General features: G+C 38.7%; 1 protein-coding gene across 1 annotated transcript; it reads right to left on the bottom strand.

The window, feature by feature from the left end:
- Positions 1-713: 713 nt before the first annotated feature.
- On the bottom strand, positions 714-14,245 carry lrp12 (LDL receptor related protein 12). Its single transcript, XM_005805493.3, has 11 exons — positions 13,529-14,245; positions 11,763-11,819; positions 11,545-11,680; positions 10,020-10,222; positions 9,517-9,764; positions 8,854-9,003; positions 8,556-8,777; positions 7,055-7,321; positions 5,920-6,122; positions 5,707-5,839; positions 714-4,312 (listed from the first exon to the last, which is right to left on the bottom strand). Exons 1-11 carry the CDS (start codon positions 13,581-13,583, stop codon positions 3,392-3,394), a joined length of 2,595 nt encoding a protein of 864 aa, XP_005805550.1. The 5' UTR covers positions 13,584-14,245; the 3' UTR covers positions 714-3,391.
- Positions 14,246-16,906: the final 2,661 nt, after the last annotated feature.

Below are 16,906 nucleotides of genomic sequence, written 5' to 3'. Positions count from 1 at the left end.
CTAGAAAAAAAGTTTTCTAACAATTTTTTTTAGAAAAAAAAAAACCTGGAAATTTGTTAGTTTGAAAAGTTTGCAAGAAAACATTCAAATTTTGAGATTAATCTAAAAAAAAATTCTAGAAACATTTTGGAAATTTCTGAGTTTTAAGGGTTGAACAGTTTAGACTTTTAAATCTCAGAAATTTCCACGTTCTCACAAATTTGACTTTTTTTCCTTTCTACAATGGCTCTAATACGTTGTCACTTGAATGCCCCTCCATAACAATGCGATTAATCTTTGTTATTATGAGCAGCATTTTGATACTTTCTTTTATGTCACATTTGCTTATAAATGTTAAACATAATCCAGTTTGGCAAACACAAAGCTTTTTTGCAACACATCACCAGCAGAGGGCAGCAGAGGCAGGGAAACTATAAAACATGGGAGAAAAGAATAAATACAGAACACTTTACATTTAAAGATGTTACATAGTTTTTAAAAATCAAAGTTAAGAGTTTTTAGAGTGTACTCTGAAACTTCACTTTATCTTCATTTGAATGAAATGTTCAATAATGATCAAGTAACAGAACTGCTTAAAGACCTGCTAATTTAGACTTCAAACGACAAAAAAACTAATTCAGGAGGTAATTTCTGTTTACCATACCTGCATAAGGCAGTCTGCAGTGTATTTGGTGAAAATGTGAAGTGAAAGAAGATAAAATCTCTCGAGTCAATTCACTTGATGTGAACCTTTAATCCTTAGTGCAGTTTGCCAGGTTTTAGTTTTACAGACTCAAAGAAAAACACCAAACAAGTTGGATCATGCAAGTCAGAAAAAACAGCTTCACAATAACAACTTAACACAATAATAATAACCATAGTAATATTAATAATAATAAATATACACAATCACACTCACACAAAGTCAGCCGAGTACCAAAACAGTAACGAGGATCAGAAATACAGACGCTTGAATGGCTTCAGTTTGGGTCGGGAAAAGAGGAGCCACAAACTAAAAACACGACGTTTATAATGCAGATATGATCGATGCTGCTTTTCGTTCCAGTTGTGGTTCTTCTTGGACTTTTTGGTCTCATTTTTTGTTTTATCAACTATCATAAGTGAATGAGAAGAAAAACCCAACAACTGGAGCGGGCGAGACACATTTTCCGATCCAGAACAAGCGGCATGAAGGACGGAAAAAAAACAAAAACTTTCAAGACCGCGATGAGGATCACATGACCGGGATCTCTAAGTGAGGATTTAGTTATAAAAATATTAAATTAAAGGTTAATAAAATGACATTGTGCTTTATATTCAGTAAAGGATAAAACTTTGTCCCAATATCTAACAGCTGACGGCTAATATCAGCATAAAAATCAACATTAAGATGTTTATATTGGCCACAGAGAAATAAAACCTAAAATAAAGTCAGCCCACTAGCAGGCCTCTTTGGAAACCTCCACTGGTCACATGATCCTCATCATTTCCCTTAAACAGACTCAACCAGCAGCCTTAGAAATGGAGGGACCTTTGAAACTTTTCCATTTGATCTGGAGTTCCCACAAATCACCCGGTCGTATGGTTTCCTTATCAAACAATTCCATTCTTGACTACAGAGAACCATCAGTTTGATCATTACTGTCGTACCATTAAGCAGAACATTTGCCTGCGATGAATAACAAGTGAACATGAGGACTTTGGGTCATTTTGCCTCTTTGCCAACAACCTCTTAGTCTCTTCTTGCCTCCATTTTGTATCTGTAAACAATAAAATGCGTACCTATATCCTTAAGCCATGGCGTACCAATTTATTTTTTGCTACAGTTAAATATTTTTATGAAATTCTGTTATAAATAGTGAGAAGAAAAGCCCAAATCTCACCCAGAATTTCTTAATTTAATTGTAAGTGACCTATTGCTGGTAGATATTGTTGATTGGAGTCTTATGACCACATTTCCTTGTGTCTAACGGTTTAAACAACACCATCTCATACTAAAAAACAAAATCTGTTAAACCGGTAACATAACAGCGTGGCGAAATGGCTGGTGGCTGAACGCGTGGTTGGCAGGCGGTAAACAGCAGAGGAACCACAAACCGTTTAGTTTTTTTGGTCGTACCAATAGGAAACAGTGACATCACACCCAAGACTCTGATTGGTACATTTATCTGTAACCTTTAATCCAGCTAGCATGCTAACAAACCGTAAAAGAAATTAGACAGAAGCTCTAGTCCAGTGTGACGTGCTAGCACTGTATGCTAGCTAGACATTTGAAGTGAAAGCTCTGGGTGGCATTTATAGCATTAGCTCGCTTGTTAGAAATGAAGAGTTAACTTGTTACTCTGTGTTAGCATGTTAGTCTCAGGTTTACTGAGTTAGCTGGGTAGAGTTTTACAGAAAAATAATGGCAGTCCTAAAGCTAACGTGTTTATAATGTTACTTGGATGTTGGCATGTTAGTAGATCAGTTAGCATGTTAGCTAATATATGAGAAGACGATGAAGCGCCATTTGCCTGCGAGAGGGAACAAGAGAGCATGTGGGATTTCAGTAATTTTGCTTCTTTGCTGACGACCAGTTAGTCTCTTCTTACTATCATTTAGTGCCTGTGAACAAATACATTTGTACCACCTGTATATTCAAGTATTTTCATGAAATTCTGAGATTAATAGTGAGAAGAAAAGCCCAAATCTAACCCAGAATTTAATAATATAGTGTAAGGGATGTAAGATGCAAAGTTGTTAGCAGTGGTGTGTGATCAAACCAAAGGAATGCCAAGTGACCTATTGCTGGTAGATATTATTGATTGGAGTCTTGTATCTAACAGTAAACAGCACTGTTTCATACTCAAAGAAATTTGGATAACAAAACAGCGAAGTGGCAAAATGGTGGCCGAACATGTGGGGTTGGCAGGCGGTAAACAAACCGCAGAGGAACCAAAAAACTTTTTGTTTTTTTGTTCGTACCAATAAGAACCAGTGACATCACACCCAAGTGTCTGTTTGGTACATTTATCTTTAACCTTTAATCCAGCTAGCATGCTAACAAACTGAAAAAGAAATTAATTAGTAGCTTTAGCACAGTGTGATGTGTTAGCATTGTTAGCTAGATAGTTAGCTATTTGAAGTGAAACGTCTGGGTGGCATTCATAGCATTAGCTAGCTTGTTAGAAATGAAGAGTTAATTTGTTATTCTGGGTTAGCAAGATTAGCGAGTTAGCATGATGCAGCTTCAGAGTAAAAGAATGGCAGCCCTGAAGTTAGCGTGTTAGCTAGCAGAAGAGTAAATTTAAGAGATGTGTTAGTAATGTTACTTGGAAGTTGGCATGTTGTCTTGTTAGCCAATCAGTGAGTATGGTAGCCAATGAATGAGGAAACGCTGGACAGTTAGCATGTTAGCTGGCAGGCTAGCCTGCTAGCAGAGCAGCAGCAGCTCGTCGTCGCTGCTCTCCGTCTTGCCCGTGGCCTCGAGGCAGGCGTCGGGGATCTGAGCGGTGTGGACCATCCCGCAGTGTTCACAGGTGCCGTCCCGTCCCCCACGGCCACTCGCGCCACGGTGGTGATGGTGGACCGGGCCGGCGGCGCAGGACGGGTAAGGCTCCAGCAGAGGCTGTCGTATGTCGCTAAGCGATGAAGAGGAGGAAGATGAAGAGTCCGAGTCAGAGACAGGGATGAGGAGCTCAACGTCTTCCTCTTCCTCTCTGCTTCCCCGTCGCTCGGCAGCCTCAGGGTCGTTTCTTCCCGTCTCCAGCTGGCGCAGTGGGCTTTGATTGGTCCACGGTTGGTTCTGCTGGTTCTGGTTAGTTCTGGTCAGATTCCTGGCGAGGCGGTGCAGGTTCTGGGCCAGGCGCTGCAGGGCGGTGGACGAAGGAGGCTGGGGCTCGGAAACGTCCGGATCGGAGCTGGTCGTTACCACGGTAACCGGGCTGGACGGGGGCGGGGTTTCTCTGGGCCGATCGCGGCCTCGGCTCGGCGTTGAGGCCACAGACGCCGCCACCGACCCGACGGCCTCCACGGCGGAAGGAGGCGGGGTTTTGTTAGGCAGCGGGGCGACGGGCCCGCCCACGGCGCCGACCCCTCGCCCTCTCTCCCCCTCTGTGTCGGTGTCGTCGGAGTCGGGAGACAGCAGGTCCGAGCCGGAGCTCCCAGTGCTCCCAGTGCCGGAGCTGTCCTCCAGGTCAGCAGAAACGAGAGCCAGAGAACCAGAGCGGCGAGATCGAGAGAAGGTGAAGAGTCTGCGCCACAGGTTGCGATGGCGGCCAGCGGAGGGAAGTCTGATGGAGGTGAAGCCGAGCTGAGAGCGCACAGCCTGGCGGAGGTTTTCCAGAACCGACGCCTGAGGAAAAACGGACCAGAGAAAACCTTAAACAGACGGGTCCATTTAAAAACACAGAGCTGAGCTCACATTATTATTAACAAGAACCTTTCACTAAAAGAGACGGGATACAGACAGAACATTTCTCCAACTAACTGTTTTAGTATCTATTATTCGATCAATTATTCTGATGATTAATCAAATATTTTGACTATAAATTAATTATTCTGACGAATAATCAATTAATCAGATTAATACCAAGTGTATATTCTGCAGATTTTTCATTTAACCATTTCAGCTTTTGTATACAGTGTTAGAAATACACTGAGAAAATGCTAATAGAACGTTTTATTCCTTTTTAAAATAAATATATTATTGCCTAAAATGCAAAAATATAACATTCATTTAGTGTTCACTTGATCATTTGTAGTAAAGGATGCATCTGCAGAGCATTTTCACAGACTATGAAAGGATTTTCTTATTTTAAATTCAAAATGAATATATTTTTGTGCAGTTTTGGCTCTGGGGGAATTGTTCTTTCAGCAAATGGATTTTTAAAAACGATTAATCGTTTGGTAAATTGGTTAACGGTTGATTAATCACAAGTAATGCGATTAATCGTTTCAGCCCTACATTTCTATGTGTGATTTAGATCTTAGAAAACATTTAATGCCTCGAAAAGAATAGTTTGCTATTGGTTTTTCATTTGTCTCAAGAAATGCCTGCAGAATATCCATTCACTTTTGGACATTTAATTTCATAACTATAACTTTGAAAGTCAAAATTCTGATTAATTCTCTCAATTAAGATTTAAGACTCAAAATCATAACATCAGCGTTCACATTTCTAAAGTATTTTTCAAAGGAGATAAATGAATTAATGATCAGATGGATATTTAAAAGTTGAATTGGTGTAATAGCACTTTGCTTTATGATTGTTGAACAACCTAAATAACAGATAAAAACCATAAATATATTATTTGTCTATTTAATAATTTAGCAACAGATATGGTTTTTGAATTGAAAATGTTGCTGTTATTAGTCAATAGTATTTGATTAAATGATGATAAACAAACTACAGAATATAATCCTTAATCAAGTCAAACCTCTAATAAAAATTTTTATTTTTATTTCTTAGTGTACAAGAGGCAGTGTAGAAATTTAATAGTCGGTATAAAGTCACCTTAAAGCAAGACATTAATTGAAAGAGTAACTCTGCAGTACAATCAAGTTGCTGTTGGACTCCTGACAAACTAAATGTTTTCAGTTCTGATGATTTTCTGTTCGTCTTGTATTTCCTCATTGAGCCGTAGAAGTAACACTAGATTTTCAGCAGGTTTAAGTGAAAACTTATCCAGTAAGCTGAATAATGGTGATGTGTAATCATGCATTTCTGGACCAACTGTGTATCTGTACCTGGTTGCCAGAACAGACAGGGAAATCCTCCACCGGGGGGATCAGGCCCTGAGCGATCAGCTGGCCGTAGGAGGGCGGAGCCTCCCTCCTCAGCAGCTCCGCCTCCACCCTGGACAGCTGCGTCTCAAACGACCTGCGGCAACCACACAGTTTTTATCCCCACCAGTCGCCCAGCAGAGATCCAACAACCTGCAACGCAGCGCGACGCCTCACCTGCGCTCAAACATGCGCAGCGAGTAAAGCTTGCAGGTGCAGCCGAGGGCGATGACCAGCAGCAGGCCGCAGATCAGGCTGCCGATGACGGCGGCGGTGATGACTCTGGTGGGGACGATGATGGGGCAGCTCTCCTCGTCGCTGCCGTCGCCGCAGTCGTCCTGCGCGTCGCACACCCACGACTCGAACACGCAGCGGTTGTTCTGGAAAAAATAAATAAATAAATAAATTAGTTTTACAGAACTAAAAGTGACACAATGTGTTTTTAAACAGTAATAGACACTGAGGTTGCAACTAACAATTACTTTAGTAATAAATTATTCTGACAACAAATCTGCAGATTTTTCATTTAAATCACTTTTTTATCCAGTATTGGAAATGCATAAAAATATACTTAACATTGCATACTTATAGTGAATTTGAACTAAATGAAGCTAAAAACTCCATTTGAGGAGCTTTGGCTGAAACACGTTTACAGACATTTAAGATGTTTTTATCTTAAATGTTAAATTTGTACATATACATATATAGTTTTGGGTTAATTACTGCTCTGAATATGTTGTTTTTCCAGCAAATAACATGTTCAGTTTACTCCAGTAAACATTTAATTCATAACGAAATTAATTGACGATTATTTCAATAACTGATTAATTAGCCCAACGTAAGAAACAATGTTTCTTCACCATATTCAATCAAATCAAGTCAAAGTTTATTTTTACAGCACATTTATAACAACCTCAGCCGACCAAAATGCTTCACAACAATCACAGGTAGATAAATGATGAAACAAAATTTTTTATTAAGTTTGGTCAAAATAATAAGCAATTATAAAATTTGCATACCAAAAACCAAGACGTAATTAATTTCAGCTGCAGCAATTTACCAAACAGAAAAATGTACTAAAAATAATAATATCCCATTTTTTAAAAGTTCCTCTTAATGTTTTTATTTATTCACCAATGTGCCTCCTCTTTCCCATTTCATCTGTAATGTTTGAACGTTTCCCTCGTTTTAGTTTCATCAAATTCAAACTGTTTTACTTTGCTAATCGCTGCATAAGGAGGTTATCTTTAACTGCTCCTTTGGGACAATAAAACTAAACATTTCCCGGCCTGCAGTCGGCCGGTCGTCTCACCTTGCAGTGGAAGTTTCCAGGTTGGCAGAAGAAGCAGTTTTTTTCATCTGACCCGTTGGGACAGCGGTTCTGGTAGTTGCAGCGGTCGGAGCGCGGGTAGCAGGCTCCGTTCCTGGAGCAGGGGAACTCGTCCTCCTGGCAGGACGAGCAGTTCAGCTCGTCCCGGCCGTTCGGACAGTGCCAGTAGCCGTCGCAGCGCTGCTGCTCCGTGTAGCAGCCCCAGTTCCCCCCGCAGGGAACCTCCCAGGGCAGGCAGAACCCATCCACCTGCAGCCGAACAGAACCGGGTCAGACACAAACACAACGATGGAATGGAAACTGATAAAACAGCTCAGAAAATAGTAAAGCTTCAAAATAAAATGTGCAAAGTTTTTCATACCAGATCCAATTTCTAGCTTTTTTTTTTCTAAAAAAAATAAATTACAAATGACAAAAAATATTTTTTTAAAAAGTGGCTTTTATTTCAGTCATCTCTTCTGCGAGTTATACAACGGAGTACTAGGGCGAGGCTATGAAAAATTTATTTAGAATATAGTCATGATTTTAGCATAATTATACCAGAATAACGTCATAAAATTAAGAGAAAAGTTGTTTTAATAAGAGAAAAGCTTCTAAAGTTATGAGGTCTGTGTTTATTTCTTCGAAACAGTCGTTTGCTCAAACGTTTCAAAATCCTGCGACAGATTGTAATTTAACACGCTGACGTGTTAAATGATTAACTTCCTGTATAACTTCACAAGATGTTCAACAATCTTTCTTTGAATTTTTGAGCAGAAGTTCTAATAAAATTACATCTTCATTTGCCTAATATTATGACATTACTCTCATATTTATAATAATAATAATAATCTTAGCCTGGCCCAAATATTTTGTCATACAGTTGATCTGAATTCAAAATCCAAATAAACAGAAGCTGAAAAACTCTCTTGCCAAACAAGATGGCAGCTCTGGAGGTGATGACATCACATCCAAAACACAAACTAAAAAAATGCAGATTTTCCAAATATTAAATATTAAAAAACCAAAAAGTCAATTAATCGACTAAATCTATTTATCGCCCAGTACTAGAAAACAGTGTGAAGTTGGCCTGTCTCATAAACAATAAATCAATTAATGGCATTATAATTTAAAGCAAACGTAATAATTTCCATTTGCATGATTTCATTTAATTGTTCTCTTTCTACAAAAAACTGGATGATAAAAGTTTGTAGTCCCTTTTTAAAAAAAATTTATTTTATTTGTCGTTTCTGTTTTTTTGTTTATTTTGGATATTTAAACTGTCTTCCAGTTCCAGTGTTAAACATTCATCAGAATTTAAAGTTTATTTATCTTTGAGAATGTATTCTTTCATCATTATACCATTATATCACTTGAACATGGTTTCAAAACAACAATATTATTGTTTATGGCAATAACCTCTGGGACAATTTATCGTCCAGAAAGTTTGTAATCGTGACGGGCCTAATAGTGAAAATCTTTTCAGAACCGAGTCTGGACCAACCTGGTAGGTGACGTTGAAGCCTCTGGCGGCGTTGATCTTGTCAGCGTAGAAGTGAACTCTGAGCTGACCGGAGGAGGAAACCACGGCAACGGGCGCTCTGGAGTCGAACGCCGTCAGCACCCGGAGGAGGCGGCGAGGGTTCTCCTCCAGACCGTCATAGACTTTAACATAATCGCCGTACCCGGTCCCGTCCAGCTTAAAGTCGGTGAACCTGAGGATGACCTGCAGGAGGAAGAGCAGGATGATCACAGAGGTTCTTCTTCAGATTTCTGCCTGAGTCCAGGGGGACAGAGGTTACCTTCCGGTGGTCACCAGTGTCAATCAGCCAGGTGCAGTTACTTCCTGGAGGGTAAAAGTCGGGGTAGTTTGGGGAGCTGAAGGAGCCGTAGAAGTTCCTCAGCCACTCGCCACAGGTGGGAACGTCGCAGTCGATCTCATCGCCGAGATCCTGAGAACAGAGAAACACCGACTTAATCAGAAACGTTTTTTAATTAGGATGAAAAACTGCTGAGTGATGAATTATATGGAGAAAAAACTGAATTAATCTGCCCTCCCAGTCGACTTGTTGTGTCTCTTAAACCTTTGAGATCTAAGTTTCAAATCTCCGCCTGGATATTTTTGCTTATTTTAATTGTACGCAGTTCTTTAAATGTCCTGTGAATAAATATTTTTGCCCATTTCTCCACAACAACTGGAACTTTCAATATCTAGCAGTTACTTTCACAATTTACGGTCTATTAACAGATTCCTCCTCAGATTAATTTCACTCCCTGCTCCGAAAGGAGTGAAAAGCGCAACGTCTCCCCTTTCAGAGACCGCTGGAATTTTTGAGATAGCGCAAAGTGTTGCGGAATTACGGCACTGCAAATTTGGCTGGATCGTTGGTGCTACGATTGGTCTAGAAGAGTTCATAAAGTCCATTCGTTCTGTTGGTGTCGCCTGCTTTGAACCGGGCTCTCACCTGGCAGTCGATGCTGCCATCGCAGCGCAGGCTGTGGGGCAGGCAGGTGTAGATCCGGGTGTACCGGGACAAGCAGGGGAACTGGTTCAGGTTGCAAGGCTGGAAGGAAAACGGCGAGTCCACACACAGCTCTTCGTCCGAGTTATCCCCGCATTCATCCATGGAGTTACAGCGCCACCAGTCCGGGATGCACTTCCCATTAGAGCAGTGGAACTGGTCCACATCGCAGCTGGACGCCTCCGGTTTACCTGCAACGTTAATCCTGATTAACGACAGCTGGAATCTCTCTGTGCTGCCCTGATGTCTCCATTTAGTTCTCGCTCTGAGGATTTAAATCTGAGTCTAATCCAGAATTACATCACTGCTCTCTGAACAGCCATTACGCAACAAACAGGACGACATGCCAGACCGGAGAGATCACAGGATGATGGAGACAGGAAGGGCGTCTCTTCAAATCACCGCCACTCTCAAATCTGACCAAGAGCTGAGCGCGCCGTCCTCACCGGTGATGTAGGACAGCCGGAAGCCTTTCCCCGCCAGGCCGTCGTCAGAGTGGAAGTGGATCCAGACGTGATCCTGGGACGAGATGTAAGGGGGCGGCAGGGAGGAGCCGCAGACCCGCAGGCCGTCCAGGCTCCTGTAGCTGCTGATGGACATCCAGTCTGAGGTGCAGCGGTGAGAACCCTGCAGGTCGAAGTCTTGGAAACTACAAAAAAAATAAATAAAAACGTTCTTCATCCTGGGAGAGAATGACTGAAATATACAGAGGAGGAATAGGGCCAGTGAAAAATATAAATAAAAAAGATTCTGAGTTTTTAATCAGAATTGATGTCGGATCTCAGAAGAAAAAGAGTCCGAAATTAAAGTCACAATTTTGAGGAAAAAAAAATTTAATTCTGCAAAAAAGTCTGTTTTTTTTAAAAGTCAAATTTGAGAAAAAAAAGTCATGATTCTGAGAAAAAAAATCAGAATTCTGAAAAAAAAACATTTTGAAAAAAAAGTGAGAATTTTAAAGAAACCATTGAGTGCATTAACTAACAAACAACACACATTAACTATAAAAAGTTTAAATGCAGGAACTGATCAGCAAAAAAGGTTTGAAATGTTTCCTAAAACTAACTCTGAAACAGGCCGGCACATGTCTGATTTAACTTTAGGTCTGAACGTCAGCCTGAACTTTGACCCTGAACTGAAATAAACCCAGCACAGACGGATAGCAGGAAACCACAGGCAGAGCAAAAGCACATCATGAACCAAGCAGCCGGCCAATTAAAAGGCCAGTTTTCTAAAATAATCCCTCAAGTTCAACCAAAATATGCGTCTAAAAACATTCAGAAAAACCAACTTCCTTCTTCAAATAAATATGAGATTCAAATCAGGAGTCTGAAAACTTTATAATCAAAGGATCCATGTTTATCCTCAGCTACAAAAACGTCGCTTAGAGCTGCAACCTAAAAAGACAATTAATTACTGATAAATATCTACTGTAGGAAATGAACCACAATTTTACTTATATTTTTCTTAAGTTTATGGATTCATTTTCTTATTGGATGTTGATATTTGTGGTAAGTGATGTAATAAAAGCAGATACTTTCCAGTGACAAGAAAAAAATATATATTACTGGTACTTTTTGTGACATTTTGTTGTGGAAATTCAATGCAAAAACCAGACAAAATGGTTGGTGGCCGGCAGATACTTATCCACTTCAGCAAAGGTTAAAAAAAAAAATCAACCTTCGTCCTTTTCTGCTCTGCTTTTAGAGGCTTGATTGAAGGACCGGCCCACCAGGTCGTGTCTGCTCATTTACAGTTAACAATCATCACCCCACTGTTACAATCTCAGCAACTTTCTTGCTATATTTAGCAACACTTCAGTCAAAAAAAGTATCGGTCAGAATCAGCAGGTCAGGCTTTGTAAAGATCGGTAATCAGAATCGGTGCAGCTCTACTCGATGCTGAAAAACTGAAAGGTTTAAGTTAATATTAACATTAATATAACATGCTGGCTTGCGGTGTAGCGCGCGTCACCTGATGGTGATGGAGTCCCCGGGTCGGGCCCTGATGTTCCAGCTGCAGTTGAGCCTGGCCGGGTACTGGAAGGGCCAGCCGGGGCTGGTGATGATGCCGCTGGACGCCCACAGGAGCTCGGCCACGTCGCCGCAGGCTGCATGGAGGGAAGACGACTTCTGTTACAGTTTCACTGCAGGAATCGCTAAACATCGACAGCTGAGAGACTCTGAACGCACCGTTAGAAAATCCAGACACGTAGACGTTGTCATTCTTCTGAGAAGAAGCAATGCATCCTGGGAGAACAGCACATTCATACGCATTAGGCTTATTCTTATTCTAAATAACAAACAACAGATTTTTTTATGATGGTAATCAGCCAGAAATGCTTAAATGAAACAGTTTCATTTAAAAGAAAAGAGCAATCTGTGTTTTCAGACAAAGCAGAACTCTAAAGCAAATTAAAATATGAAGGTTTTATTAAATAAGTAAAAAAAATATTTTCCATGATACACATGTTTTCTCCTCCTGACAGTCAGATGAATAATACTACGATGAATAGCATTATGCTGATGATCTGATTATGTCCCTGCAGAGCATCACTTTAATGCTGTTCCTGTGGAGGATTATGGGATGGCGTTCTCATTTCACTGGTAAACACTGGCGTAATGCAACAACAAAAAAAGAGAGAGAAAGCACTGATTCAGCCTTTCTAAATTTTTAATGCAAAAGCAGTGATTTATTTAAAAAAACAGCCCAAATTTAACCTGATCAAATAAATCTGACAATAAAATGTACATTTTTGTTTAAAAAATTTACATGTGAAGTTAAAATAGGTGATCTATATTTAAAGATTGAGAAGCACCAGAAATCAGAACTACAGATTTTTCTGAACATTAACAGATTTACAAATTTTTCTGTTTATCAAATCAATTTTTTGTCTCTTAAATCATAAACCAATAGCAGGGACTTTTCATACCTTTTAAAAAATTTAAGTTAAAATAATTTAAGGTGACAAATATACTTTGATGCATAAATTGGAATTATTTTTACATTTTCTCCAATTTCTGTTTGATTAAAAACAAATAATTTATGACATATAGTAGACCCTCAGATGAAAGAAATTACACTGAATGACATAAACTGACATAAATTGAAATAACCCAATAATTAACAAAAAGCACATTAACAAAAATCAAGATATTTTGTTTGATTGTAGACAAAAAATCCAATCAGATACAAAAAACTCGTCATAAATCAGGGGGAAAAAACTGAAATTAGTAATTACCAGGAAAAGTCACATCTTCATTTAAACATAATTAGGCCTGTCGCAATAAGCAATAAATTAATCGTATCATGAATTAAAACAAGCTCAATAATTTTTATATATATATATAATTTGCTGTTTTTCTCTCTTTTTACCAGAAAAACTCTTTTTAGTCTCAACTTGCCTTTTTTTTAGGACAATTTTGTTTACAGAGACTTCATTATTTATTTTATTCTGTTTTGTTTCTTTCTTTTGAATATTTAAAATGTCTTCCAGTTCCAGTATTAGATGTTCATTAGAATTGAAAGTTTATTGATCTTTGAGAACAAAATGTTCTTGCCATTTTTATGCCATAACCATTATATAACTTGAAAATATTATCGTTTATTGCAATAACAACTGTGATCATTTATTGTTATTGTCACGGGCCTAAAAGATCATCACATTAAGGAGCAATTACCAGAAATAATCTGTGTTTATAAACACTGATTTTCAGCTTAAGAAACATTTATACCTTTTTAAGGATCTTTACATGTTTTATATAATAAAAATCGAAACTAGAGGGGAGTTTTTAATGTTTGTAGTGAGATGACACCCTAAAAATGGAGTCATTTAATCGCGAAAACTGTTTACAATAGAATAGAGATCAATAACCAAATAATTTGATTGATTTTACACTGATGCAGTCATTAAATAAAATCTTTCTGACCCATTTGAACCCAGGAAGCGAGCACTTACCTGACAGGAGCAGCAGGTAAACGACCCTCTGCCTGCAGTCTGAACTGAGGGCCATAGTAACCCTGGAGTCGGAACCAGCTGTTGGGCTTATTTCTGATCGATCTGATGCGATGATACCAAGGTCACAGAAGAGAGCGCTGCATGTCAGCCGACCACATTAATAATAATTTTAAAAAACACCAAATTCCAGACTCAACGCGTTAAAATCTCCATAAAATCCTCCTCTAACGGCCGCCGCTGACCTGCGCCGCTGGAAACAAAGACATCCGAGCCCGTTAGCTTCAGCTAGCAGCGCTGCGGTTCTTACTAGCTGGTTAAAGGATTCATAACGAGAACAAGCTCCGCTGGTTCAGCACACCGACACATGTTGAGATGAAATACGGCTATCTAACTGCAACACGAGTAGATATCCCCCCCCCCATAGAGGAGCGATAACAGGCGGACTGCTGCTAATGAGCCCAACGGTGGAGAAAGTGGCCCAGAAGCCGAAACATGCTAACGGAGCTACATGGCCATCCAGCCCGTCCACCGTCACAGCAACCAGAACCCGAACCCAGTAACAGGCCAGCTGACCCGATAAGAGTTCAAAGAGCCGGTACTGAGCCCAGCAGAGCCGCCGTTACTCTGTTTATGGGTCCAATAGCATCTTTACGGTTCCGGTTAGCTGTTAGCTTCGAGTCAGACTGAAGAGCAACAGAGAGAGAGATAGAGAGAGAGAGAGAAGCTCCGTCAGTGACATCACGATCCTTCTCTTTTCCTTTTTTATCCTTTTCTTCTTTAAATTTTTATTTATAATTTCCTTCTTTTATTGTTTTCTTTCCTTTACTTTTAATGTATGTTTTTCTTTCTTTTACTTATACATTTACTTTTGTTCGCTTTCTTTGACTTTTTCTTAGTTTTTTATTTTCTATATCTTTCTCTTCTTTTGATTTTCTTTCATTCTTTCTTTTTCTGTCTTCTTTCTTAATCTTTTTCTTTCGTTTACTTTTCTTCTTTTGTAATTTTTGTTTTTATCCATAAATCAGGACCATAATATCAAAAACCCAAATAAAATCACTTAACACTTTATGAAAAGTTCTGAAACACTTTTAAGATAAAAAATAAAACCCGCCATGTATGTTGTCTCATCATGTTTTCATTTTATAAATCAAGAAAATACAATTTTTATTTTTTTTAGATAGATTTTTATTTTTATTTCGCACACATCTACATACACCCCAGTTTTTCAACTGCATAAATCTTCATAACAGCACAACATTGTCCTTTTCCACAACAACAGCACATCTGTTGTCTGTTGCTGGGTCTCACTTTCTGGACGGCAGCTGGAGCTTTTCTCGGCTGTCCTATTGTTGCCTTGATTGGAGACTCAAAACCCCCACAGGCCCTAAAAACTGTCCATCTGCTGTAAACCCCCTCACCCACAACCACATGCCACAAAGAAAAGACTAATACTGAGGTCACAGAGCTTTACATTAACATATCTATGTATTTAAGGGGCTCAGATGTGATTGGCTTCATTGTAGCACCACTGATAATCAGGTTTATTTTCAGGTTTTAGGTTACAAAATATGTATTTTGCTTCCATGTCACACTGTGTAAGATCTTAGCGGTTACTTTTCGCGATATGTTATTGCAAAAACTAAAACAATAGGAAACATGTAATTTGATTCTTATAGGAATTGACTGAGAGACACCAAACTGAATTAGGGATATGGGAAATGGAAGCAAAAAAAGAACTTTATAAAATATACAACTACCAAACAAACACACAAAAAGTTACGTTGTGAATTTTGTGGCGAAGTTTCTTTCAAACTGCAGCTGAACATTTAAGCACCTATATAAAGCTTGAAAAAGCTGTAGATGAACAAGGAGAAATATTAGAAAATAACATTCAGTACATGATTGAGTTGATATTCATAGTTATATTGTTTATATTAACATAATTTGTATCATACTCACGTATTCAAAGCCTTCCTCTTCAATGGTCTTCCTAAGATCTCGCCTCCATTCTCCTATTTTTTCCCACATTAGTTTTCCGTGACTCATTTCGATTCCAGTTACTTTGCTCAGAAAACCAGAAGCACAGTTATCACCCTTTCTTCCACATCTTTCTTTACATCGTGCTCCAACACCAAAGTGTCAGCTTTCTTCATGATCTCTTCCTCCAGACTTTGGAATGATGAAGCTGCAGAAAACGTCTCGTCTCATTTCCAGGAGTTTCTCCAGCACATCAATCTATGAAGAACCATCATTATTTTCCTTTTTATATTCCAACACACAAGAACAAAATGTAAAATTAAGACTCAACTGTGTAAAATACAAACATTTTCATTCATCCTCTGCAGTTCCAACTCCCTCTTTCTCCTTATCTCCCTGTGATTCTTCACTGTCAGGAAAGATACCAAGACTAACATGAATATAGCAGCAAGAAAGGTGGAGGGAAGAGAAATAATAATAAAAATCAATAAATATTGCATTTTAATTATATTTTTTGCATAAAATCTAACATATAATAATGTATTAAAATGTCATTTCCCATGTTAATCTCTCTTATTAACGATTTATAAAGCTGCTTGTTTGTCGCACTAGCATAGCAAGAGCAAAATGAAAAAGTTTTTGACAATAAACAGATCAAACCTTCCTGCTACAAAAAAAGAAGAAATTTTAATAGCAGCTGGACCACTAAAATCAGAAGGTTTCAATCAGCATTTATGCTAAATAAACGTAACAATTAAATACTGAATGAGAGTGCGGAAAATCATTCTAAAAGTTAATGTTTATTTACACATTAACATTGTCTGTGGGTTGGCAAAAAGTGTCCACAGCCAGAAACTAATGCAATTTTGGGAACATGGCAAAGGCAACCTTTGCTAATGTTGGAGCAGAAATTAGAGAGATTAAATAAACAAGTTGACATGTAACATTAGCTACAATTAGCGTTGAAATACAGCGCCTCATTAGCATACCAACGCAATATTTGGCGATCATTAACGGATCGTTATGCCCCTCTTTTATCACAAACGGTATGAATATAACGGAAAAATAACTGCCGCCAATAGCTCAATATATAATTAGCTGCCCAACAAGGCACCTGATGTAAAATGCCAGTTTTTTTGTTTGTTCTTTTACACCAGCATTGAACAAAGACGGTAATATGGTATAGAATGATAAATCAACTAAGTGATAAGTCAAAAATGATAATATTGAAATTATTTAATAAAATCTGGGAGGAGGGGAAATTACCAGAGTTATGGAAGGAATCTATAATTGTACCAATAGCTAAACCAGGAAAAGATCATTCAAAAACAGATAGTTACAGGCCAATAGCATTAACTTCAAACTTATGCAAAATAATGGAAAAAATGATTAATAATAGGT

The sequence above is a fragment of the Xiphophorus maculatus genome, chromosome 13 (assembly GCF_002775205.1).
Source record: "Xiphophorus maculatus strain JP 163 A chromosome 13, X_maculatus-5.0-male, whole genome shotgun sequence".
NCBI classification, from domain to species: Eukaryota; Metazoa; Chordata; class Actinopteri; order Cyprinodontiformes; family Poeciliidae; genus Xiphophorus; species Xiphophorus maculatus.
The sequence above is the reverse complement of the archived record's forward strand: the minus strand, read 5'-3'. Positions and strand labels throughout refer to the sequence as shown.

What these genes read in the sequence shown, in the direction of transcription:
- lrp12 (XM_005805493.3), bottom strand. Translation starts at nt 13,583, where the DNA reads ATGGCCCTCAGTTCAGACTGCAGGCAGAGGGTCGTTTACCTGCTGCTC. An exon ending in TTACCTGCTGCTCCTGTCAG is followed by an intron (nt 11,820 to 13,528) that starts GTAAGTGCTCGC and finishes CTGTTCTCCCAG; the next exon opens with GATGCATTGCTTCTTCTCAG. An exon ending in CCGGCTGTCCTACATCACCG is followed by an intron (nt 9,765 to 10,019) that starts GTGAGGACGGCG and finishes TTAACGTTGCAG; the next exon opens with GTAAACCGGAGGCGTCCAGC.